This window comes from Hippichthys cyanospilos, chromosome 9 (genome assembly GCF_059441005.1).
Source record: "Hippichthys cyanospilos isolate Australia breed blue-spotted pipefish chromosome 9, RoL_Hcya_1.0, whole genome shotgun sequence".
Classification (NCBI taxonomy): Eukaryota; Metazoa; Chordata; class Actinopteri; order Syngnathiformes; family Syngnathidae; genus Hippichthys; species Hippichthys cyanospilos.
Window position 1 is genome coordinate 10871576 of NC_142377.1, and position 26623 is coordinate 10898198.

The 26623-nt window shown below is 37.8% G+C and overlaps 1 protein-coding gene across 2 annotated transcripts in view; it reads left to right on the forward strand.

The window, feature by feature from the left end:
* Positions 1-26623, forward strand: part of magi1b (membrane associated guanylate kinase, WW and PDZ domain containing 1b) — a 106422-nt gene that overhangs the window by 41128 nt on the left and 38671 nt on the right. For both annotated transcript variants that reach the window (XM_088422791.1, XM_088422792.1), the window contains exons 3-7: positions 19417-19536; positions 20696-20935; positions 23084-23309; positions 24044-24126; positions 24506-24541. In XM_088422791.1, coding sequence (XP_088278917.1) covers positions 19417-19536; positions 20696-20935; positions 23084-23309; positions 24044-24126; positions 24506-24541 — 705 coding nt within the window. The remainder of the gene's footprint in view (positions 1-19416; positions 19537-20695; positions 20936-23083; positions 23310-24043; positions 24127-24505; positions 24542-26623) is intronic.

Genomic DNA, 26623 nt, shown 5'->3' on the forward strand with positions numbered 1-26623 from the left:
GTGAGTCTTTGATTTTTGTACTTTTCTTCTGTTTGTAGAGCTGTTGAAATTCATCGAATGATGGATGATCAAATGAATCGACTCTGAACTATTTAATAATCGAGTAAATCGTTGTCTAGTTTAAAATTTCAGCTTCTCAACCGTGGTGATTCTGATTTGTCTTGTCCTTCGTGAAAGTTGTTTCATTATATTTTTTTGTTTATTCAAAAGAAGTCATTTAATTTTTCTGTGAGAAAATGATGATGGCTTAGTAAGAGTTTTTCACCCCATTTCCCCCCCAAGTATTTGGCTAAAGAAGGGTCTAAAAATAACTTGGTGCTAAAGTGATTAAATCCAACCTTAACCAGCAAAAACACCCTTAAGTAATTATTGACTAAACTCTTTTAGTAGCAGCAATTATTATTTTTATTTTTTATTTTTAGACCGTCCTTCAGCCAAAAACTTGAAAAAAAAATCAGAACGCATGAATTCTTGGGAATAAATGTCTGGACTCTTATAAAGCGTAAAAATATGTCTTTGGGATTGAATGAGTTAATTAAGGTAGGACCTCTTGTAAACCCTCGGTTAGTACCTATTGTAAACATATATTGTATGATTTGGGTCATTTCCAAATTGTTGATTTTTGAGGTAATGAATGATTTAGACCCCATTTAGCCAAAAAACAGTTATTTGTTTATTTATTTTCTTAATTTAAACAAGCACCAAGGGTTAAATGTCTGAATTCTTGAAGAACGGAACAAAATATATCTTTTGAATTAAATCAGCAAAGTAGACAACATGTCTCCTAAACCACCCATCTAACATTCTGCCATTTATGCAAAACCTCTATTTCGCAAATGAGCTCATTTTCACATTGTTGATTTTGTAGAATTATGATTTTATCAAATTAATTCGATTTATTGTCCAGCCTGAGGATATTCACAGCCCGCCTCATACGGTAAATTACTAACTGTTTTCCGGTTGCTTGTTGAGGAGACTTTATCTGCATTACATCCTCTGCCATATGTCAGGCAGACACCGCTTGTGTCGGGTGGGGGTCTCGCTGTAATGGCCAGTTTAATCGCTGAGTGTTCTATGACTCTCTCGTAAAAAACCCCGGCGTTAGCTCCAACCGAAGTGTAAAGACGTTCCCCGGGCCATATTGCTTTGTTGGCATCCAATTGTCTTGCCATAAAACATTTGCATATTCACCGTCTTTCGCACGGTTACATGTATCGCAGATTTCGCATCCCCTCGCCAAATAAATTATTCCTTATAGGCTTCATACAAGGCCGGCAAAGTAAATCAAATAAATAAATAAATAAAAGGAAGCATCTGTTCATTTATGCGGTGTTAGGTCTTAAGTGTGATGGCATTGCTGTTAATAGTTGTGAGAGGTCAATGTGGACGTTTGTCAGATGGGCTTCTGTTGGTGATTAGTGCACATGAGCAGGTGGACAAAGCACATTTAGAATCTGTGGAGGTGTCCCTTTTCAAAAATGTGATTAAAAAAAAAAAAAAGTATATGACACAAGAACCGAAGATGTTCCTTTTCCTTTTTACCTGCAATTTGCTTAAAATGTTGCGCGCTTGATCAGTGAGGGGATTTGCTTCTTGTGTTATTGTGGAGCTGCGGAAATATGCAAGAACATCTGTTATTCACTTTGTTTTTGTTTTGTTTTTTCAAATGGTTGTAAAATTACTGTGAGATATTTGTTTACTTTTGAGTCTTGCACCAGAGCATACTCGCAGCTTCACTTAATATGGTTTTCCATATCTCAATATGACATTTTTCTATTGGGTCAACAATAATATTGGTCTTATGACACCCTAGGACAATGACTAGTACATTTTTTTCAAAATACCCAAAACTCTGGATGCACCACATTCTTCTGCTCTATGTAAACCACTTCTTCACACATTATAGTGTTAGTACTACCTATTAGAACTTATCTTCTTCAGCCATTTTCAGAGGCAAAAAGTTAATATTTTGTCTGTAATTATTTTGATAAATAAATACTTTTTCACGTACGCTAAATACCTTTAATGTGTTTATTGCAAAAATTTCAATACAGTTTCAGGAATTGTATAAATAATAAGCAAAATCCAGTGGAACATAAACAATATCACAGAAAAAAGGAATCAAAATAACAGGAGAAAATAAAAATAATAAATATACTAGGGATAAAAGAATGTACACAAATACGTTTAACTTTGCAAAATCTCTATTGTTTTATGGGCCTTTTTATTGTCCAAATACCCAATTGAAAGAATAGATTGGTTAATCGATATAGAACACAATAAAAGATGGTTTCCTTCCAAAATATTTGGAGCAAAGAACGTGATATTTTGAGCTGTTTTTTGTTGTTGTTGAATTCTCACTCATTTTTGAACATTTGCTTTCAAAATCAATATTCAATGTACCGCTAACATGAGTAATTATATGATTAATGCAACAATATTTACCGACTACAAGCCAATACTTTTTTTTCTCACATTTTGAAACCTGTGACTTTTTTTTAATAGCCACCATAGAGAATTCTCACAGTAAACAAAGGGAGAGGAAGAAGACTTAGCATTGATTTTGAGTTCAAACTGCTATTTTACTCACCAGTATTGTGCACTCTCCAATCGTAAAGATGATCTGGCATGATACTGTTGTGTTGGTGTAGTATTCTAACAATATGAGTGTAGTGGTTTAATGTTTAAAATATGTTAGTGATGCTCTTATTTCTAAATGTTCAGTTTGTGTTGAAGGAATTGATGTTGGTGTAACCGAGCAGAAAAAAACAAAAGCTTAAAACAATAACACAAATTTTAAGATCATATTTGAAATATAATAAATACCTGATGTTACAATATGCAGCTTGTAGTCCACTGTGGCTTGTACGTGACAAAAATAACATTTCTGTTTTCACATTTTTGTTGGTGCGACTTAAACATCGGCACGGCTTATAGTTGGAAAACTACAGCAGTTTCATCAAACGTTAATGCTGTAACATTGGTTAATTTGAAGACACGAATAGTGACATGCAATAAAGTTAAAAGGCACGCCAAGTAGGTGTTCTAATCGCTACGAGAGGTTTTTCAGCTCAGATGTTTCTCCAACATAAAAAGTCACTGCTCTGCCCCCCTTCCCCCATTATCCAAGGCAACATCCCTCGTGGTCACCCCAAATGCACATTCAGCACACCCATTATCTTTGCCGACCCTCCACTCCCTCTCGCCGCTCTCTTTGATGACCCTTGACCCCAACTCACGACACCAGGGCTTCTTGTCCTGCCTCTCTCCCTTGGGATGGCTGCTTTCTTCCTTCTTTTGTTAAGTTGTTGCAGACAAACTGAGAAGGGTGTGCGATTGGAGGGATGTGGGTGGCTTGATCTTCTTAAATGAGAGATGTTTGCAGACACTGGAATGCTTGTGCTTTTCTGAGTGAGGCATCGTGGCGCAGACGATTGGGCGGCCTGTATATAGGCTAAGAGGACAGCTAAGAGGGAGGGGGGGGGGGGCGCTGAAGCCGCAAGGATGGAGATGGGGGTTGGGTGGAGTTTGGGTGTGTGAAGGGAGGGGGGGGGGCAGCAAATGGGAGATGAAGGAGGAGAGACAGATGGAGAGATGCGACAACACTCTCACATACTCCAATGCATGCTGGCTTCAGTTTGCTAGCAACGCTAAGGTAAACATTTGAACTCGGCTGTGTGAGCATCAACAAGCTGGTGGTGTGCCCGCTGAGAATTGCACCAGCATGCTCGTTGTGTCGCCTGAACAAAAGTGCTCTTTCATTTAGAAATGATGGTGGACTTGAGCAACAAATTAGGATCAAAGCTAAAGATAAAACAGGCTCAGTATGACTTCAGCGCTACCTTTTAGTCTCTATAAAACTTGTTTTTTTTTGCACTTTTTTTTTAAATGTTTGCCTCATAGTGTGTCTTTGTGAATGCTCATATATCCTCCTGAGACCCAGCCTATTCATTTCTGTCTTTCAGTAAACTGAATCCCCACATTAACATCAAACTTCTTAGTCCTTCTTAGCAAGAATGTCCTCTACTGAGCACACTAGGAGTTTGTAGCGTAGCGCCAATGGGTCAAAAGATTTAAACCTTTCAACATGGTCCACTAAAGTGGAGAAAAATAAATAGGTTGGGTAGCGATTGTTCAAAAGGTTTAGTAGAGATGGACCGATATATATTGTTTTCAGGGCTGATATCGATAATTAGTCGTCAAGCGAGCCGGTATTCATTTGCAGTTAAAGGGAAAACATTGACATCAAAATTAAAATTAAATCAAAAATAAAAACTCCTGTTGTTGAATTTAGTGATGAAAATGAAGCAAAAATACTGAGGAAACTCACAAAAACTGACATTTAAGCAATATGAAGTAAATGATCTTCGGATTGAATTCATGATGGGGAAAATGAAGCTTCATGAAGCACTTGATATTTTTTTTTTCTTCTTTTACTTGTAATGATGGTTTTCTTGGGTTAAAGATAAATGCTAGTCTAGTTGAAATGTATTACTTTTACACTGCATCAGAAGCGCCATTTAGAAGAGTTAAAAAAAACAAACAAATGCTTCGTGAAGCTTCATTTATCCTTCACTAGTTCACATACAGTATTTACTAAACATTTTTGTCTGATCTTCATATTGTGTATTTTTGTATTTATCCTTTAAAACAGATTTTAGACAACATACATGTTGTAATTTTATATCAAAAGCTTCACGGAGTTAAAAAAAAAAAAATAGTCAAGCGAAACAAGTATATATTTCCCATGGTATTTGGCAGTAAATCAAGCACCTATCACTGTGCCGGCCAATAATTGGTCAGTCCCTAAAGTTTAGAGCTCTCGTAATGAAATTATTACATTACGATATAAAACATGACTATTTTAAATAATAACAATACATTTAGCATTTATGCATATCTATTGTGTAGCAATCATAGGCCGAGAGAGATACCCATCTTAAAACAATTCTGTTTGAATGATAAAAATCATAAGATGTCGTTGACCCAAAAGTGCTGTATGCTGGCCAGGGAAGTTCTTTGAAGCTAGCGCCTTCAGTCAAATTGAATCAAAAGAAACTTGCCAAACAGAATGAATGATGGGAGCTGCACCCCGAGATCCATAGTCTCCATCAGCTCTACTCACACACAGTCATGTACTCACACTATCTCGTACTACTCAGTAAATAAACAACAAACTTTACGAGCAATTCTTGCACTAATAGAAACCTGTTATCGTGCAAACTTATATGTGGTTTATTAACTGATCGTAATCCCCACGGCACAACATGCATTATGAATTGCTAATATTGCACAATAAAGTGTGACATATCCACAGGTGTCGAACTCCAGTCCTGGAGGGCCGGTATCCTGCATGTTTTCTCTCCCTAACACACCTGTTTCAAATGATTAGCTTATTCGCAAGATCTGCAAGAACTTAAAAATGATCCTAATCATTTGAATCAAGAGTTTTGGGGAGAGAAAACCGGAAAACATGCAGGATACCGGCCCTCCAGGACTGGAGTTCGACATCTGTGGAGATGCATTGGTGGAATATAGAATATAATAGGACTAGATGCATTGGAGGTATGATACCCCAAGCATTTCAACATATTGTCATTTTTCTGCCAATAACCCACTTTTTTTCCCTATATAAATTTGCCCGTAATGACTTATACATCTTACAAAGGTTACATCTAGGTGTGGACAATCTTTTCTGACACTTCCGTTCTCACGAATGTTATGTAGCTCAAACCTCAAAAGACTCAAAAGTTCATTGTATAGATTTAAAAGGTCACTTTGACTCATGTATATTTTCGGCACAATGGTGGGCACTGTGATATTTTGCTACTTGTATCTATGAAAAGATAAGGCCTTGTACTGCTTTTAAATTTATTTTGAGAGGCCTATTTTGACCTTTCCGTTGATGAATTTTGGTGGGTTGCAATTCGCTTGGACACATGGAAATAACAGTGGACACTTAATATTAGTAATTGATAGATTGTGTCTCGGGAGGACATTTGCATTTTGTGTATTTGCACACGGGCACTCTGTAGTCCAACTTGCAGCTTTTCATGGCTCGGTCTTTGTGAGCTGACCAATTGGTCCACGATGTTTGTTGCGCCTTGATGGGAGGGATGGGAGTTTTTGTGGACGAGAAAGGTCGGTGAGAACCAACAAGAGGAAATAATGGGGGTGAATAACCAGGAAAAGGGGAGGGTGGGCCAGAATGAGGGAGGAAAAGAGGGGAGGTGGGCGGGTGCATGTGGGTGCCCGTGAGACGGGAGACAGCGGGGCTCAGTCGGTGAGAGAGAGACAGACACAAGCCCGACCTAGCATTGCCGTGTTTGGGAATGAGACGCCAATGTGTGGACACCGCTTAGCTTAGCTCACTTTAGCTTAGCATCACAAAGCCGGACAGAGGACAGACGCTGGCGAGGGTGAGGCGTCAAATCTGCGCCGCTTTTTTTTTTTTTCTTCCTCCGCACCTGGATGGATTTTCTTGCCTTGTGTCTCCTGTCGACGCAGTGTGGACGATAGGGGACGGAAGGGAGGCTGAGTGACGGCGGTATGTTGCTTTGTGTTTGATTTGAAAAGGGGATGCTGCCGTGTAATGGTTGGGGGTTGGGATGGAGAGCTTGGGGAGGATGGCTGTGCATCAGGCGGAAGGCATCAGGAGTGAGCAGGGGGAGACGGCGGCGCAGGCACATTGCCGCCAGTAATGGAGGCTGATGTTTTGTGGTCAAACTCAAGCTGTGCGTGTGCGCCGCCTCGCAGGTATTGTCTGTCTTAACATTTCTCGCAGGTAGATGCCCGAGACGAAAGTGTCACTACCCTAATGCATATGCGTTTCTTCTGGAAACACTCCAGCCTCTGTGTAGGCTGTGAGAAATGTGCTCTGTTGACACGGTATGTATAATTGGAAGCGATTACGGCATCTGTGTTTGTCTGTTCTTCCCTTTTTCTTTTTATTCTTTTCAGACTATTTTTTTTTCCTCCACAATCAGTCTTATGACTGCATGACCTCCCCCTCCTCGTCTCTCTCCATCCATCCCCACTAGCTCCCCGCCCCTCTAAATGGATCATTTTAGAGCCTTTCTTTTCCATTTCCATGTTGCTGGAGGTATCCCGCTAGCCCACGGTGCTTTTTACTGGGTGCAATCAAAAGACAAAAGGCCATGTGTGCATGTTGATTTGAGATGGGGGGGTGGGGGGGCTGCATTTTCCGGCAGCTTTCTGGCTGATTTAGCTTTACTCTGCACTACTGGCCCTTCAGGTTTTTGTTTCTCTAATCTGTCTACCTTTTTTTCCTCCGACTAGGCCCATCGTTCATTCTTATTCTCATAGGAGTCATTTGAAAACAAAGCATTGGTCACGGAGACGCAAATGAGAGGAAAATGTAGCAGTGTAAGGCCTGTTTTGCTCCCTAATTTTTGGTCGTGTGTGAATGCATGGTCAGCCGGAGCAGTGACCCACCCCCCCGACTCCAAGCCAATGTCCAAAAATCCAAAGCCACTTTGATATCAAATACTCCACAAGCACCATGAAGGGACTTCTCTTGAGGGCTTTGCCGTATCAGGTGTTTCGGTGGGGGGTTAAAGCAGCTGTGAGATTTGATGGTGATAGTCCGGACCCCCCACTCCCCGACAAGTAAAACAAGCAAGGCCATGAGGAGACTGGAAAATGTTGGATTGTGCGGCCTGTAATTTTGCTTGGATTAACCCTTTATTGGGACAGATGGCTTCATCCCCCTGCCGAGCAAACAAACCCCAGTCAGCTTGTCATCCTGGGTATGTGCGTGCATGTGTAACACAAGGGAGGAGGGAAGAAAAAAAAAAACAGCCACCAAAAGAACTGCCAGACTAGCTGTGGCCAAGATGGTGGATGGATCTGTTTTGGCTTTGGAGAATGATGACAGTCTGCTGGCCTTCCCCTTGCATGTAGTGTTTGTGTGTACATGTGTGTATCCATGCCTCAGTATTCTCCTGAAGAATGTGGAAAAAACTGGCACGCTTATCCATGAAGCATATTTATTTTGGTTATTTAGAGAATTGTTTCTGTAAAAGCTTCCGCACAACAGTTGGTTCTGTGGTGTTTTCATATTTCATATTTGCCTTTGATAAGTGGCAGCCTCACGTATAAAATTTAGAATCTAAATTTTTTTGGTCATATGATTTTCTTTGTTGAAGTATGTTGCTTTACAATCCGTCAGATTCATCGTATATGGATTTGACTAAAGGATTTAATACATTAACTTACCTACTTATGGTGGAATACATTGAAGGAGAGTTTACTTTTTTGAATGTTTTATTTTTTAGCCCGCAAATCGCTCTAGACTGATCCCAAATTATGACAACTGCACCTGTGCTAAATTGAACCTTATATAAATTCATTTTGCATGCATGTTTACTTATGTATTTATATACTTGCACCCGAGATCATCAATCACACGTTGCACAAAGACGTTTACCAAAAAATCCTGTATCTTTTTGAATCAGTAATTTTCCCCCCCAAAATGTCAACCGAACAAATGAAGAATCCAAATTGATCATAATGGTAAATCACGTGCACTATATATATACCATATGTTGTCTAAAGCATTTGACCAAACTGTCATATTCACTTTTCGAAAACATAATTGTAGTGTACCAACACTGGCCATTGTGCTAATTTACGAAGCAAATGTTTTCATTTTTAAGTAAAAATTGCTTAGTTTAACCTCTAAAACCCTGTGAGTGTTTTTTCAAACTTAGTAAACTTTTAAATCCAACCGTGTTGCTCATGTAATGCTAGCTAGCTAGCGCTATGCTAACACACAAAGGTTTTCTCTGGTCCAATGCCCAGTTTGGCAAACTTTTTTTGTTCTAACAAGTCGTAAGTGGCCAACAGCAAAGTAACAAAAAAGGATTTGGTAAACTGTCTCGTAGACCTGCATTGGTTGATTGTTTTATATGATGTTTATAAGTCTGATAAAACTCACACAAACCGTTCTTCATCAATGACAATATGCAATGACATTTCATTCAAAATAGGGAAATTTGTATTCAGAATTCATTTTTAACGGCCAATTTGCTACTGAATTTGAATGACCGTAATAGATATGCGTGTACGTACACCCACCCACCAAACAGCGATAGTTTAACAAAACAAGTATATTTTCACGATTAATCAGTGAAATGGCACTTGGTCTGTAACGTCAGAAAAAAAAAAAGTTGAGATGATGTACTTCACAGGGTTTGGACAATTTCAAATGAATCTATGTATTAAAAAGGCTGAATCCATATCAAAAATGGCTGGTAAATTTGATAATAGATTTGTTGTGATTCATCCATTCATTATCACAGCTTTAGTTTTTATTAATAGTTTTCTATTAGAAACTTGTAACTGTCTCCTTTTGCATAAACAGCATTTGAACTTTTGAATCTCTCATCCATTCATTTAATCACTACACATAAAGATTAAATCACAGTACATGTTAGTCGTCCAATAGTAAATGATGAAAGAAGGGGCACTTTAGCTCCATCGCACATGCAATAATCATCTAGAGATTTCACAATAGCAGTTATCAGTTATCAAATAGAAATAATGTCATTTAATACAAGTGCAATTTATTGTTGAAGAGGCCCCAAAAAATCCTGACAACAATATGGAATCAAATATCCTGGGAGTTAGTTAGTTCACCAGTCCTACACCACTTTGTGCTTTTCCTGGAAATGTTTACTCATGCCAGAATTATATATAACAGCTCCTTATATAACTTTGCACATAACTTTTATTTATGTACACGTTATGGATTATGTTTTGTCTTCATGCAAATTTATGAGCACTGTCACACATAGCCCAAACTGCTTAAAATGCACTCTTTCAAATAAGTCATGTCCTGAATGACCTGCAAGCCTACACACAAGATGAATAAGAATAGAGGTATCTATTTATAGAACAATTATGATAATGAATCACTGCCAAACGCATTTGTGATGTCCTACTTTTTAATCATTGCGGCGGTGTTATTTTTCTTTTTACCGATTTGTGTTGGGTGGTTGAATACAGTGCAACGATTCTTAGACTCACTCTAGCTTTATTTTTATCTCAAACTCTTTAAAGCCAGTTAATTAAAGCAGACTCATATTTAACATGTTACAAAAAAAATCAATTTCCACAGCAAATGCAGCATAATGTTGCTGTTTGATGTTAGTTTGTTTATAAGTGAAAATGAAGATATAAAGCGTTCCTGGCTCGATGACACGTGTTTGAGTTGGAGCGAGAAAAACTCCTTTGGCTTCCTTATGTTAGAATGTTACAGTACCTAATCTTAATTGCATCATCCAAATCAAGTTTTTGCAGTTTTGCCTTGACAGCTATCATTTAGCTCTAAATTCACTAACCTGAGTTTCTGAGCAAAAACATTTCAAGTTGTTGGACACAGATCTGTTTGTGTGCATATACTGTATATCATCTATAGTCACAGGTTGAAGGATTGCGTGAAATTGGCAGTTTTGTCTAAACTAAAGTATGATTTGAAAAGTTATTTTTCTCTGAAGCTTTGATATTCTTCTTGTTTTGATCTCATCATTCGTTAGCGGTGCTTTTATGACATTTGCATCACACAGCTGTCTTGCTGTGACATATCTTGAATTCCAAAAGAGGGAAAATTCAACTAACACACACACACACACACACATGCAAAACCAAGCTCATACCCTCACAGATGAGCTACTTACCTTTTCAAAAAATAAATAATCCCACATTTTCTGTTGTAATGCGTTCCTCCTGTGATAATGGTGTAAATCAAGAGGATTGGGTGCATTTTCACCGACTCTAACAGTATCACACTATTTAAGGGTGAGCTGGATTAAGTGGACTTTAATAGTATTGGTAGCAGGACTGCAGAGGATGATGACAAGACCTGTTTTATTCTTTTAATCACTTTATTCTTAGGGGTATATTCATAATAATAAACAGTGTTTGCAAATGGTAAATAAAGTTTTAGCGACTTAATATGAGTGACTTCTTGGCAAGGGTACACATAACAACGGGCTAAATTGTGAAATTGATATTTGACACAAAAGGCAGAATGCTGGATGTGTAGTTACATACAGTACATACAATAGTGCTAACTACTACTACGAGAATTAACTACTTAACTCATTCAGTGCCATCCATTTTGTGTGACAGTATGTTTTTGAAATTGGGTAAGTTAATTGTGACATTTAAGAAACTTAAATATGATGTTTGATTTTATTACTTCAAATAAAATCTATTTAAATTTAATTTTTTGGCTATAATGTTCAGCCCTAAAAATCATTATACATTATTGTTTCTGAAGATTTTTGAACAATTATTTTTCAAGAAATTCATTAAAAAAAATCAAACATTTAAACATTTGTCTTTTTTTTTTTTTTTTTTTTTTTAGAAGCAAAATGTATGATAAAATAATTTAAAATCGTTACAGTATAGAACGAATGACACAGTGCAGCTTCCTGTCAATGAAAAACACATTTAGAAAATGTATAAAATTTTGGATGCTGGAGCAAGTAGCATAAAATAAAGGTTCAGTATTACTGACTATCCAAACCGTGATTATTAATGTGAAACAGAACCAAACCTTTGACCTACCTTGTATATACAAGAGTCAAGAGTTTTATTGTCATATGCATTGCAACACTACACAATGAAATTATTCTGGTCACTTCCCCGAGCAGAATTACATTCCACACAATAGACATAATAATAAAGTAGGCAATAACAAGAACAAACAAAAAAAAAAAAAAACTGCAATAGGGCAGGAAGGGCAGTGATATTGAAGCACTAATAAATGAATAGACTAACATTGTCACCCTCACATGTGTTGTTACGTGGAAGTGGCAAAGCCTACTTTGGGCGGAGTTATCTTTCGACCATTAATACGCAATTATCTTGGGAGCCGCAGGGCTATAGTGAGGTCCTCCTCCCAAGTTTTTTATGTAAACAAACTTAAGGTTACTCCCCTAGTTCCACCCATGGATCAGTCATCAAGAGATTTTTTTTTAAGTAACTCTGAAAAAGTGAATGTTCCAACATGTTTTTCATCTGATCAGTTGGATGTAAACGGAAATCTATTTAAGTGTGGGCCTCCTTTTTTCCCGCTCAAGTCGTCATCAGATTCAAGAATGTTTGGACACACTGACCTGGATCTCTATTTTCTTTTGGATTACCAACATATGGACACATTTAGCCTTTCCTCTCTGTTGCCTTGTGGCTGTTTTGGAGTTCGCAAAAAGAGAAAGAAGCCTGGAACTAATTTTAGGAAGGTGTATGAGTCTGGTTCCCTCGCATGTTTTGACAGAAAAGAAGGCGATATTGGGAGCGAGGCTGGCTCACAATTTCAAGCAGGATCTAATAAGGTAACAGGCAGAACTTCTCTGCATCCGGCCATGAATTCAATATCCAAGGAGTCATGCCCAACATTGTTCATCAGGATCCGATTAAATGTAGGTTGGAGTAGTGCTGGCCAAATGAAGCTTCATGAAGCACTTGTGATATTTTTTGCACTCCTCTAGATGGCACTCTCGGTTCAAAGAGGGAGAGGAAAGTTCATACATTTTCACCGGACCATCACGTGGAGTCAAATAATAAATAGATAAATACATAAATAAATAAATCACAAGTGCTTCATGAAGCTTCATTTTCCAATCAATGTGTCAGAGCTGGGGAAATATTATTAATTGATTTTTTTTTTTTTTTAAAACACGTCATTATCAAAATCTGGATTTTGGTTGTATTAATGCAAGACTTGTGTGCTTTCACAAAATGAGTTTTACTTTAGTCGCACATCTACAACAGAAGAACATACGCGTCCCTAAAATAGTCCACCATGCGTTAAATATAGATGAGGTGCTTGGATTTTGTTGGCAATGCACACGGTGCTTGAAGAAGGAAGTGATGAAGGTCTTTGTACACTCCCAATAGATGTGTTTTTGTTGTTTATGTTTTTGAAAGGTTATATATATTTGAGACCTTGATTATCTCAAGAGAATGATCTTTATTAGGGGTTAAGTGGGTCCGGTTGAAGTCTTCCCCTGGTTATTCTTAGATCACCAAAGGTAGTTTATTAATATTTATTTTGGAATGGAAGCATTTTACGGTGTTATTGTTTTTGTTTTGCTTATTTGTTTCCGCTCGCTATAAGGGATCGTCAACTTCAACTTCTCACTATTGTGACCCTCGCTATGAAATAAAAGCGTTTGATAGTTGAAATGATCAAAATAACATAAGGTAGACAGGACATTTTGGGACATGCACTTTGATTTGGGGCAACATGAAATACATTGCTACGTTTATTTGATTTGTCAAAATATTGCTTTTAAAAACTAAATTTTGTGCTCGCTGTCAACTGAAAATGACATCAGGTGCTGAATCAATAACGGTTTAGCTTATGAAGGTCACATGGCTAACAAGGTGAGTCGTGATTGGTCGTACATTATTTTCATTTGACAGCAAGTAACACACAAAACATTTCAACTCAAAATATTTTAATAGATGTTTGTTTAGGTTTACTTCTCGCTTTAAAACAGATTAAGATTATAATTGTCTAGAATGACTGAAGAAAACCGAGATGTTTTTTTTTTTTTTTGGCCCATATTGCCCAGTCCTAGTTTGTGGATGAGTGCAACACCTGCCTCATTAGAACACACAATCAATTTTGCACGATAAGCACACATTGAACCCCACATTTAAATATTTTTCTTAAAACATAGACTGCATCGGCATCTCTCCCTCTCACTTGCTCTCATTTTTCTGTCATTTTTCATGTATGCATCGCTTATACAGTATGCTTTCTCTTGGGTATCAATCGGTTTGAGTCATGCATGCGCCTAAATTATTCATATTTTTATGTTAAGCCAAAGGACAGCATGGAATCGTATGCATGTTTTCTGTTTGTATGACTGTCAGGTTCACCTGATAGACATTTGTGAAAAACTATAAACAAAGAAGGGGAAAAGGCATTCTTTTCTGCTCTTGCATGAGGAGAATGGAGAAGGACTGCACGAATACAATTCTGCAGCGTCCTAAAGCAGTCTCCGAACCTTCACTTTTTCTTTGGTTCAGAGGTCCCTGGGTTACATGAAGGTTCCAGACAGCCAGTGTGTTTGTTCATCTATGTGTGTGCATGTGTAGGTGGAAGATTAGTACATGTATGGCACAATATTGGAGCAAATCTTTCTGCAATATATTTTTAATCACAAGTAAAGTGACATTTTTCTGCGGTTTGAGCTTGGCCAAACTTGTTGCAGCAACCTTCTCACAGCAAAACATGTCTTCAATGCAAGCAGCTATATTGATTGTAGCAAATGTATAATCACCATATTTACAATTATTCTAATGACTTTAGCCTTGTTAACCATATTCTACCTACAGTAAATTTGGTGCACTAAAGATTCAAATAAACTGAAATGTGATGCAGAAGAGAATAAGGTGTATAAGAAATGACCGAGTGTTTTTTTTGTAAACTATTTCTTGACTGCAGTGGTCTGAAAACAACCGAATTTGTGCATCTTGAGTGTATTTCTATGAAGCTTTCCAACTCCATGTGCCACAGCATGACCTCTAATATCTCACCACTGGATTCTCTGATCCACTTTTTGAAATGCAGATGATTTTCAACGCCACCCACCTATGTCGGCGATGATGTTAATGTTGCAAAGCCACAAGCAAGCCCATAGTACATACAGTAAATACCCCTTCCGCCTTATTTATCGATCGTGTGAATATAAAGAAAACAGCTATGTATTTCACTTAGCTAGTATTTCAGCTTAGTTTAGCAGATAGCTTTCAAATGAACCAGTTGTAAACACTCTTTGATGGTATCTTGTCATCTGCTGTTAGTGGAGCTGGGCAACATGACAGAATTTTTTTTTTAATCATTTTGGACAGTTATGATTTTAATGGATGAAATAAACCTAACAAACATTTGTTTTAAGGGTTGGTTTATGGTAAAAAAAAAAAAAAAGAAGACATTTTTCAGACAAAAATAGTGACTAGTGCTAACTTGTATAAAGATAGTCATTTTTTTAGTAGTAATTTTTTTTTTATATAATTTATTTGATTACTAAATTATTTTTCAAGTCCAACTAATACATTAAAACACATTTTTCTTCTTACTGTCGATTGAAAATGACATCACCTCTGCTTCAAGCTCAAGGGTAAAAACCAATCATGACTCGCTTGTTGGTCATGTGATGTTCATAAACTAAACTGTAAACTAAACTGTAATTGATTGGTCGTTACCAGAGCCTTCAACACATGCGATAGGATTTTTCAGTCGACAGCATTGGGAAAAAATGTGTTTTCATTAAATTATTAGTCAAGTTTTATTGTATGTGGAAAAAAAAATCTAATTAACCCATTCAATGCCAAAGAGATAATTTTAGGTTTTTAAGCGTTCAGACATTCAATCTCATGCACTTATTTATATTTTTTCAAATATGTTCACGTGTTAGGCTAAAAGGACTAAAATACTTAATTCTTGATAAAATATTAACCTTTTACAGCCAAAAATGGCTTAATAAGTAGACCATCCCTTTAATTGTCACAGTGAAGCAGTTAGCACCTATTTTGATCCGCTGTTAGAAGAGTGGAGGAAGGACAGACACTTCAGCTCGTTTTTCCTGTGATATTTTACAAGATCACCATTAACGAGAGCCCAGCGTCATGTTGTGTGGCTCGTTTGACAGAAAGTTATTATTACCAGCAAATGTCTCCAACGCCGCTCTTGCTCCAGACTTCATTTGTTAGTTTGTTCCACTTACAAAGGCTGTCGTGACCTCCATGCCTGACTCACACGCACAAACTCTGCTTCATCTTCGCATTGTTACAAGCCTCTCAAATGCTTTTTTATCCTTCATGAAGAATTTTTTTTTTCTTTCGGACAGATCAGGGCCCATCTTAGCAGGCGTCGCTCTTGCATGGCTCTCATGACTCCCAACCTGTCTTTGCGCTACACTCTATTTAACAGCTTGGTCAAAGGAGCTTTTGTGGGGGTGCATTGAATTAATTAAGTCTATAGAGATGACAGTGTCTACCCTCCGGGGTCTAAGCCAAGGTACCACTTTTTTTCATCCCATCTGAAACACTGGCTCACATTTCCACTTCCTGTTTAGTTTTGCGTTGTAGTGTGTGGCATCGAATTAGTATACATTTTTGTCTGCTGAAATGTCTAAGTCGGCGTATGTATGCATTAGTACATTAGTTTGGGTCTGACTGAGCTTGGAAATTTTCAGGCAGATGCTTGTTTGGATATTTGGCAAAAAAAATATCAAATTAAATGGACATTTTTTGACAATATATTTTTACTGCATTTAATAAACACTAAATCAATTCGTAAATCCCTTCAAGTTTTGCTGCAAAGGAAATGTATATGTGTTTTACCAAGAAAAACTGCATTCAAACATATTTTTGATTTTGCTGATTTATTTAAACCTAGCTTATAAAAACTGGGGAAATGTATTTGCCATGACAAAATGCAGACAGCTATATTTGCCTGAAGGGGGCAAGGCGTTGTTCATTACAGGTCTGGCTGCCTCGCATTCATGAGTAATTTTTTTGGTCATAATTTGATGAATCTGAGTCTATTTCACAATTTTCCAGAATCAATCAGTTCTGATTCTGAAATCAAATGGAAGACAGTTGAAGGAAGGATTGACCGTCAATGATTCTGTGTCATGTCTCCGCCCCCTGCTGGCAAGTATGGCCGCGTGCCGCTTGTCTTGACAAATATATTTTCCCAGCTTTTAAAAGCTTCATTTAATACAACCAGCCAAACCATACTTGCACTCTGATGCAGTGATTTTAAAATAACTTTTTTAGCATTTAACTTTTAAATTTAGGAATTGACAAGTACAAAAACATGCTAAAAAGCATAAACAGAATGAATTAAACTTTAGATTTAGGCCTTAAATTGATAGGTTACCTAAGCAACAAAATGAATGCGGTTACTGCCAAAACAGGATTTATTTGTTGCTCTTTAACATTAAATTGCATTTCTTTAGCGGGAAATGATGGCATTTCAAAGCGTCAAATAAAATATCATACACAGAGTTAAACTAAAATGAGATCAAATCTTCACATTATTAATGTAAAATAAACATGAATATAAACTGTACTTAATGGACACATGAGATGGATGGATGGATCTTAGTCATCCTCCAAGAATGAATATAAACCATTCAAACATCTATACTTACAAACATGATGTCTTACAGGACATATAAGAGGATGTCAGCTAAAACTAAGATTGTCTCTGCGGCTAGCTATTCTTATTCTGAAATGATGGATTTATAGAAATGAATGTGTAAAGGTGACAAAAGTGTGAGCTGCATGACAGAGATTCAGCAAGCCTTTGCATGTGCTGCACGCCTCGGCCTAATGTAGAGTTCGCATCCACACATCTGTGATTAATCACTTGTGTCACTGAACATGGCTGCAGTGGGAGGCTGTCCCAAAGTCCCTACACATCTATTTTTACCAGTTTATTACCAACACACTTGTAACAGAGTGATCGTGATATGAGACCGCTTAATCAGAGGTTGGGGCTGCCTTATTTGCATTACTAATTGTATTTATTAACCATTGACAAAAATGGAACAGACAGGAAAATTTGGCTTTGCGAAGCGAACTTGGAAAAATTCTACATGACATTTAAGGAACCGACAGTACTGTACATCATAGTATTTTTTTTTCCACATTGCACTGTTATGCACATCAATTACATATATATGCTTATAAATTACCGTTCACACATTGACAATTTAATTTTGAAATAAACATAGATTTTTTTATGCTACCATTATTTCTAACTAGGAGTGAAACGTCTTGTTTACTGAAGCTGCACTTCTCACCATCTCGGTGCCTTGCAGTCTTCATGACACCGTTCAAAACATCCATCTAATTATCGTCTTGACCGCTTATCTTAATGAGGGTGGTGGAGCACTGGAGCCTGTCCCAGCGGAGTGAAAGTAGCCAAAACAGGCGTTTTATGCCATTAAAATGCAAACCAGTGACTCACTAAGAGCCAATCCTCCTATCAAATTGGTCCCATGGGAAACTAGTATTCACAACAACAGTTCCACCCGCGGGTGAATTAATTACTTTTGTCATTGATTTGGCGGTGTGATCCCAAATACACATATTCATCACTTTGACATTTTCTACAGTAAAACGTTGTAATAAATGAAACGTTGCTGTTTACTTGGCCGACTCGGTGCCAAGTCTCTCTGTGGAACCAAATTGAAACGGGATAAAATCAGTGTGTGTTTAGTTTTGTACGAGTGTTTGGTATGGTCAGAATAAGCAAGGAACGCTTAGAAATGCATCAATGAATGTAATTGACAATTTGAGGGTGTTTTTGGTTAGAAATCAACATTGTGACATAGTTGAAATATCTAAAACATTGAATTTTCTCGACACGGCCCCCTTTAAGAGAACACCACTAGTGTGCTTTGCTTTGTTTAAACATGTTTACCATTGACACCACACTGGCCAGCTATCAGCAGTTGTTAAAGGGAAGCGCCAGGTCGCACTATTTACATGCCAAACTGCACTTGCACCGTGTCACATATGGCAAATGTAGCACCTTCATGGGAGTGCTACGTTGATAACTTCACATTCTGAGCCAGTGTAAAGGAATAACGTAAACAGACATTGCGCAGCATTCATGTACTACGCTGTAAAACGTAATATTCCCACCCAGGGTATCATGGCACCTAATTTGATCGCAAGTCATTTTGTAATTACTTGTACATGTAAATAGTAGTGTTCAATGGCATATCTCTGATCTGTGATCCGTACAGATTTGGCGCTTCAGTTTGTTTTACACATGCTTTGTGGATTGGTTTAAAAAAAAAAAAAAAGAAAGAAAAACTAAAAAGTGCGCATTCATGAGAAGGCACCATTTAGCAGCAGAGAAGCTTAATACCATCCCCAGATTATGTTAGTCACATCTAATATCAATCACGTATGTCAAATAAAAAAAAGGAAATTCAACATAGTACCAACACGAAGGCTAACTTCAAAATAAAAGCTCGCTGAATAACACCGATGCAAATTAAATCGCTTTTGTTTCATGTTTTCATCGCGTGACGGCTAGCTTGACTAGTCTTCTCGAAATTTCGGCTTGTCGTATTAAATTTTTTTTTTGCAATCACATGGTTGATTACCACATAAAAACATTGCAGTCCTGAAATTATATTCAATCAATAATTAATCACGCTAAGAAACCTGCTGTTTGATTACACTGTCATTGTATGATATGGCACAAGTGTCTGGCGTTAGCGGCTAGTTTTCATTCATTCAATGTCAAGGCTTCCTGCAACTTTGTGTGAACGGAATAGCCACATATTTCATTCTGAATATCAACTGGAGAGAAAATTGAGACTTTGTCCTACTCTCTTTTTTGTTCAGGTACAACCCGACCCCCTCGTGAAGGAGAAGTCCCTGGTGTGGACTACAACTTCCTTTCAGTTCAGGACTTTCTGCAGTTAGAAAAGAGTGGAACACTGTTGGAAATAGGAACATATGAAGGTAGGTTTAAAATCAATTAGTTGAATTTATGTTTTTTTTTTTTTTTTTTTTTTTTTTTAATAATGTAGTTTTCCAAAGGTTACATTTCCTCTAAGCTGTTCAGTTCCGTGGTGAGGTTTGCAGTGGTATTCAGCCAGGCAATTAAATAGGACGATTCTGTCCCTTTCAACATCGGCCAAAAATAATTGGCCAAATGGCCAATATTTCCAATTATTTTAACTTTTTACCTTTGTGTACGCTAACCATTTACTGCATTTATATACAAGTAACACTAGTGTCATGTTGATTATCAGGTCAACACATTGCAAAAATCCTTAAAACTAACCTTGTATTTTGAAATATATGTCATGAAATTTGTTAATGAGGTAATTTGGCTGATCTGACGTTTAAAATAATGCAAATGTTAGTTTTTTACAAAATTACCAGTGCCATGAACTCATTTCATGCGGCCCAGGTAAAATGAACTTATTTAGCCGTCAATGGCAGTGAATGAGTGAACATTGGGAACTTGATGAAAGAAAACAGTTACCTCAATACAAATGAATGCAAGAAATGGCTGCAAGATGACCGCTGACTCCCTTGTTAAAGATGGCCACTACAGGCTTCCTCTAGTTTTGTTGTTGTTGCTTTTTTCCCTTAATTCTCTGGTGCAAATTAGTCTGATGGATAAACGAAACTTCATGAATCACTTGTGGTATTTTTTCGTCGCCTGTAGATGGCACTCTTTATTTTCAGAAGCAGGGGATATTTACAGTTCCACTGCACAAGCCTTCGTCTTCAAACCAAGAGCGCAATCCACAGGAGTAAAAAAAAAAAAAATGCCACAAGTGATTCAAGAAGTTTAATTTTCTCATCACTAGTGCACGTGCCCGCAATATTGCGGGGGTGTGGCTTAAAAAGTTTGAGAGCAACTGAGCTAAAAGAATTCAGAAAAGTTTTTTCTTGAAATTGATTGCCATCTCAAAACTATATTTGCATACAAAAGCTTTGGCAAATCCCCTTTACTCATTCGCTCAATTTCACACACACAGGAAAACAAAAACGCTAACCCCTCCCCTGTTGTCCTTTCACTAAAATACCCTCATTTTTTCCCCCTCTTACCCTCTTTCTCTCTTTTTTTTTAATCCCGCTCCTCACTTCCCATTTCTTGGTCGCCTAGGCAACTATTATGGGACACCCAAGCCGCCGGTGCAGCCCCCCGGTGGGAAAGTGATTATCAATAGCAGCGGCGGTGATGCCCCACGGCCAGACGGGCTCAGCAGTAGCCTGCCAGGCTCGCAAGACTCCACGCCCCGACGCTCCAAGTCCTACAATGACATGCACAATGCTGGAATAGTGCCTGGAGAACTGCCGCAGGAGGACGACGAGGACCTCCCTGACATGAACAGTAGCTTTACAGGTAGGACTGGCAAATATTCAAACGAGGCGTGAAAACGGCAAAGATAGCGAAACGTAAACGCTGGTAGGGCGTTCATATCAGGTGACAAAGGTCAGTCGTTTCACCAATCAAAACACAGCCACAAAACTGTTTACACTTGCAATTTCATACATCTTTCACTGTATTCGCTGCATATCAGCAGAGCAACAATAAATCGCAGCCATAAATCGATTATCAAATTCATCTTTGATTTTTCATAAGTACCCCTAAAATTGTCCCAATAGAATTTCAGTCTCTCGACTGAAAATATTCTCTGAATTTATTTTTTTTTTTGACTTTGTTGAATCAGAATCATAAATATGTAAACATTTGCTTTTATTTTGGAAAACAATGTTACAGTTTTTGATTTTCTGACATGTTCCAGACCAAATCAGCAACCAAATGATAAATGAATAAAATGTTTTTCCCTAGTTTTTAAATAAAGGAATGACAACTAAAACATTTTACTATTATTTTTTTTTAACTTTTGTTAGTTATAACCTTATTTAACACACACTTAACTTGATATTCCACATTTATGAGTTGGTGCTGTCATTAAAAAAAAAAAAAAGCTTTAATCTTAGAGTGCACAAACTTTTGGGAAAAAAGCCTCCCCTTCAACAGGAACTTGACAAAAAGTCATGGTCTACTCTCTTTAATGTAGACTCCGACAGGAGAATGGGATTTATCTTCACGCTGCTCCGCTGAGAAGGAATCAGCAGGAGGTTTTGAGCACTGATGGGTAAAGTGGGAGGCGATCATGAGAAGTGGCAGGAAATGAAAGCAAAAGTGGGAGTGGTTGGGAAGGCGTGAGAAAAGAATGTGACTACAGAGTCGCGTAGAGGCAACGAGGGAGGAGAAGCTTAAAAATAAAGCAAAGGAACTGTGGCAGAGCACTTAAAGATAGAAGAGCTTCTTTGATTGGTAAGTAGAAGGATTTTTCTTGGTTTGGCTAAATCTTTGTTTTGAGCCAACCACTCAAAAAAGTGAAATACTGCCATCTGGCGGAAAGCAGCAAGAGGATGAATGACAGACCGGTTAGCGTCGCTAATCTGTGGTTCATTTCAAATGATGCGAGAGCAATAAGATTAGCACGAGTTCTAGTTTGACATGAAATATTTTTACGTTTTTTTTCCCTTCAGACATTCAATTCGAGGTGCTTATTTATATGTTTTCTTTTCTTTCTTTTCCTGTTGTTTTCCAGTGTTCGGCAAAAAGATGGCCAAAAACGTCTGGTACTAAATTATCAATTACTTTAGATAATAACACCAAAAATATTTTGGCTAAAAATAACCCAATGATAGGTTAAAAACAAATACCAGCCTAATATGTGTGTCCATTTGAGCCATTTCTCTGGGTGGTTTGGCACAAAAAATGTGATATTTTGTACTAGACAACCTCCAAAATCAGTTGATTTGCATAAAACAACCCAGAAAGTTAGGTCAAATTTTCCCCTAAAATTGACCCAAATATTGTATTTGTCCTTTTTTGGCATGGAACTGTTTTTTTTGTTTTTTTGTTTTTGTTTTTACCCAATAAAGTAATTTATTCCATTCCATTCCATTTATTCCATTCCACCAGTACATAATTATTGAAGTAATGATTGCTTTAGAGCTTAATTTACCTAGAACCAGTTATTTTAAATCCACATTTAGGCAAAAAAAGGAATTAAAAATAAACTAAGGACCTAGGACTGAATGTCTGCACTTAAAAAAAACCCGTAAAAATGCATGTTTGGGATTGAATGAGTTAAATTAGCCTGCTATTACGGTGTTGTGAAAATGTGTGCAATTTCATCTAATGTGTTAGTAGGTCAAGCCCTTTTGTGAAAGTTTAGCCAGCCTTAATCTGTTTTTACAATGTGTTGTTCGGAGGTGGCACCCAAAGTTGTTTATTGCCGTCTGTGCGCCTGTGTGAGCTGTGAAGGTGCCAGTCAAGTGTGAGAATGAGATAACAGGAAGCAAGGTGATAGCACTCCACGGGCCTCCTGCCACAACGTGTGAACTGCCCACTCAGGCGTCTTAATTTAAGTCAATGGCTGTGGCCGGTGACAAATACAAACTGCCTCAAACTGAAGACATTCATATGACAATAGAAACTGACCGTATCGTGTTTCCGGACTCTTACCAGGAGAATCAAGTGCATTTGACGATACCCATCGCTCGGTGAGACCCTTCACCCCTCGCCAGAGTGACCCATCCTACTTTGGGACGACCCCCTTACCACCGGCCACCACGGAGAGCACTCAGCAGACTCACCCTAACCTGAGCCATCCTCCCGCGGAGGACCCTCAGGGACCTCTGCCTGACAACTGGGAGATGGCCTACACTGAGAACGGGGAGGTCTATTTTATAGAGTAAGGACACTTCCTTGCGCTAGCAAAATAGTAAGGGCTGCTAAATGAAGCTTCATGAAGCACTTGTGATATTTTTTTCTCTCCTCAAGAGGCAGTATTGGTTCAAAGAGGGAGGGGAAATTTCAGACATTTCTATTGCACTAGCATCTGTAAACCAAGAGTAAATATATATCACCGCTGCTTCATGAAGCTTCATTGGACGTCACGACATAACCCTAGTCATTTGTATACACTGTTGTCTATTTTGTCTCAACAAGACAGCAAATTAAATTGCATTCCACCCAAACACATGACACATTGACACATCATTGGAAAGGCCAAGATGTCCTCTACAGAGCACATGAGGACTTAGTAGGGTAGCTCCAGTGAGTCACGTCCATCTGGAGCAGTAAAAAAAAAAAAATACAAGTAGTTCATGAGGCTTCATTTGTCCATTACTACCAAATAGCAGATAAACAACCTGGCCGATAATCGGTCAGTCCTAAAATTTTAGAGGTCTAGAGGTCTTTCACATGTAAATTATTCCATAACAATACTATATAAAATCTTACTATTATTTAAAAAAAATGATCATTGCAGTGAACACAAATAAATACACTGGGTCTCAAGAAGATATACAGTATGTCCTCAATTAAATCATGTAATATATCATCATAATAGATGTTGTTTGAAGCCCTCATAAGCATTTTACATTATTGGTGTTCCTCTGGGTAATTTTGTGTGTATTTTTTCAGCCACAACACAAAGACCACCTCTTGGATAGACCCTCGGTGCCTGGACAAACCTCAGAAACCCTTGGAAGAATGTGAAGATGACGGTATGAATCTGTGTCCTTTTGTGCTATTTTGGTTATTGGACTCTGCTTTCAGACTCCCAATGTAGAGCAGGGCTTCATTCCAGTATCACAGCAGTTGCCAATGACACATTTTCAGTTTTAATGGACTTTTGTCAAGGAAGAATTGTTCTGTGTGTCATTTTCTACAGTATTTGTTTGAGCAAAATGTCAAACATTCAGGAAGGAAAGCTTGATTGTGGATGTTTGTTTGGCACAGAGGCTTTGCGCACAACAGGCTTTGATGGACTCTTGCCACCTAGTGGCAAGATGTTGTTATTGCAACTGACTAATACTCTTCTATATCAATTTGTCCTTTTCTCTGGGACGTGTGGTGGTGCTTTGGTGTCCATCTGCTGAGTAGAAGGGGTTCATACAGAGGAACTGGACAACGATCTTGGTAGGTATCATTGTATCATTCCACAGTTTAGAATTTATTGAAACACATTAAATCCATCATCGCAAAAATATTTCTGAATGTTAGATGTATGAATCGGCTGGTGAAGTCACTTTGAGACCCATGTAGCAATTGCACGACAATATTATTCATCCCATTAGCTGAATTATTAGATCAGGTCATAGCAGATAATACCATGAAAATTATTTATTTTTAAAGCTACAGTAGTCAAAGCTTGAATGGAGACCTACAGTAAGTCCATTTCCACTGTTTAATTTTGCTTATTTATGCAGTTCTGAGTTTTTAGCCATAGCTGAAAATTAAGTTACACATTAAGAACATCATCATCATCATCATCATCGTGCCACACAGATGCACATCAATATTTTTCCTTTTTTTTTGCCATCGTTTAGCATCTTGACACTATCTCCGTTTATAATTCAGGAAACCTGGTTGGAAAAGATCATAACGTCACTAGCTGAGACATTTTGCCACACACACACTTGACCTTCTACTCCCACTCTGTGGGATTTTGAATTTCACAATCACACTTTGCCATTACAAATATGGCCTTTTGGATAGTGTGCCACCTCCTCGCCATGTTTGTACGCACGCACACGAAATGATCGTGTCATCATTTCACACATCAAAGTCTTCATCTGGGAAACGCAGTCGATTTTTAATTGGAATTTCCTAATGGGTGTTTTGTTTGAGGCAAATGGGAACATGTGTTGCTTTTGACACCTACTGCCGCATACTAGCCTATCATCTACTTGTGATAGGAAGTGTCTGAAGACACTCAACATGAGACTATGCTTTTAGATTAGCTCTGATTAATGATAATAGCTGCACTTACTGTATTAATCATGTGTGTGTGTGTGTGTGTGTGTGTGTGCGTGTGTGTGTGTGTGTGTGTGTGTGTTTGTATATTTTTATAGGAGTTCAAACATTCAATACCTGGTACTTACTATTGTTTTCTTTTTCATTTTTGCTAAATGTTGGGTCTAAAGCTGCTTGGTACTAAATGAATTCAGTACTAAAGTATCAATTACTTTAGTTGATTGAGTACTAAAGTAAGTAAGTGAGTAATTACTTAATAGTAATTACTTAGTTTTAGTACTTGTGGTACTGAAGTGAGTTCTTACTTTAGTACATCAAGGACTTAACTAATCAATTACAATAGAATTTTAGAAGCTAATAAGTGATATTTTTGTAATTACATAAAGTGATCCTTAACCGTCACACTTATTACCTAAAATAATCAAATACTTTGGCAATTGCCTAAAGTAATCGATCAGCTGAGTCCTCAATTACCTCAAGTAATTGGTTATTTTAGTACATAATTCATTTTGTAGCAGCCACTTTTAAACCCTCCTTTAGCCAAACACTTGGGTAAAAAATAATAGAAAGAAATGGTGAACCAGGGATTGAACGTCTCCTCTTACAAAGCCTAAAAAAGTGTCTTTGGGATTGAAGGAGTTAAGGATGATCCTCACTAAATCATCCTTTAAAAAAAGATTGTGTTTTTACCATGTTTATGTTGTCATCATCCCGTGAAGCTGCTGAATCAATATATATGAAACCAATTATAATTTGACATTTAATTATTATTGTGTTTGCATGTGATGCATTCAGCATCAGCACGCTCATTAATAACAGCAACAAAAGTGGAAAAGGAAAGTGGGAAATCTGATAATTGACTTTAGTCTTGCGTGCAGCTCCTTTTGTTAAGCGACTTCAGCAGCAACCATCTTAAAATCATCAGAGCTCCTTCCTGTGAGACATCCCCGACTCGATGAACATACTCGATAATTATCGATTAGCACCAGCCAGTACAGGTGGGCAAAGAAATGCAATTAAGTGCAGCTCTGCGAAGATGAGCCATCTCTGGCACTTTATGAATGTCAGCGGCTCATGCGTGCACACCGGAGGCGCACGTTTCCTCAAGAGAAATCAATCGCGCCACTGTATCAAGAGAAATGAGATGCAAGCAAAACGTGGAATTCATCACCGCTCGACTTACGGCGAGTAGATGGTGTGTGGCGCCTTGAAGGACAAAGGTACGCCTTGAGAAAATGGTGAACG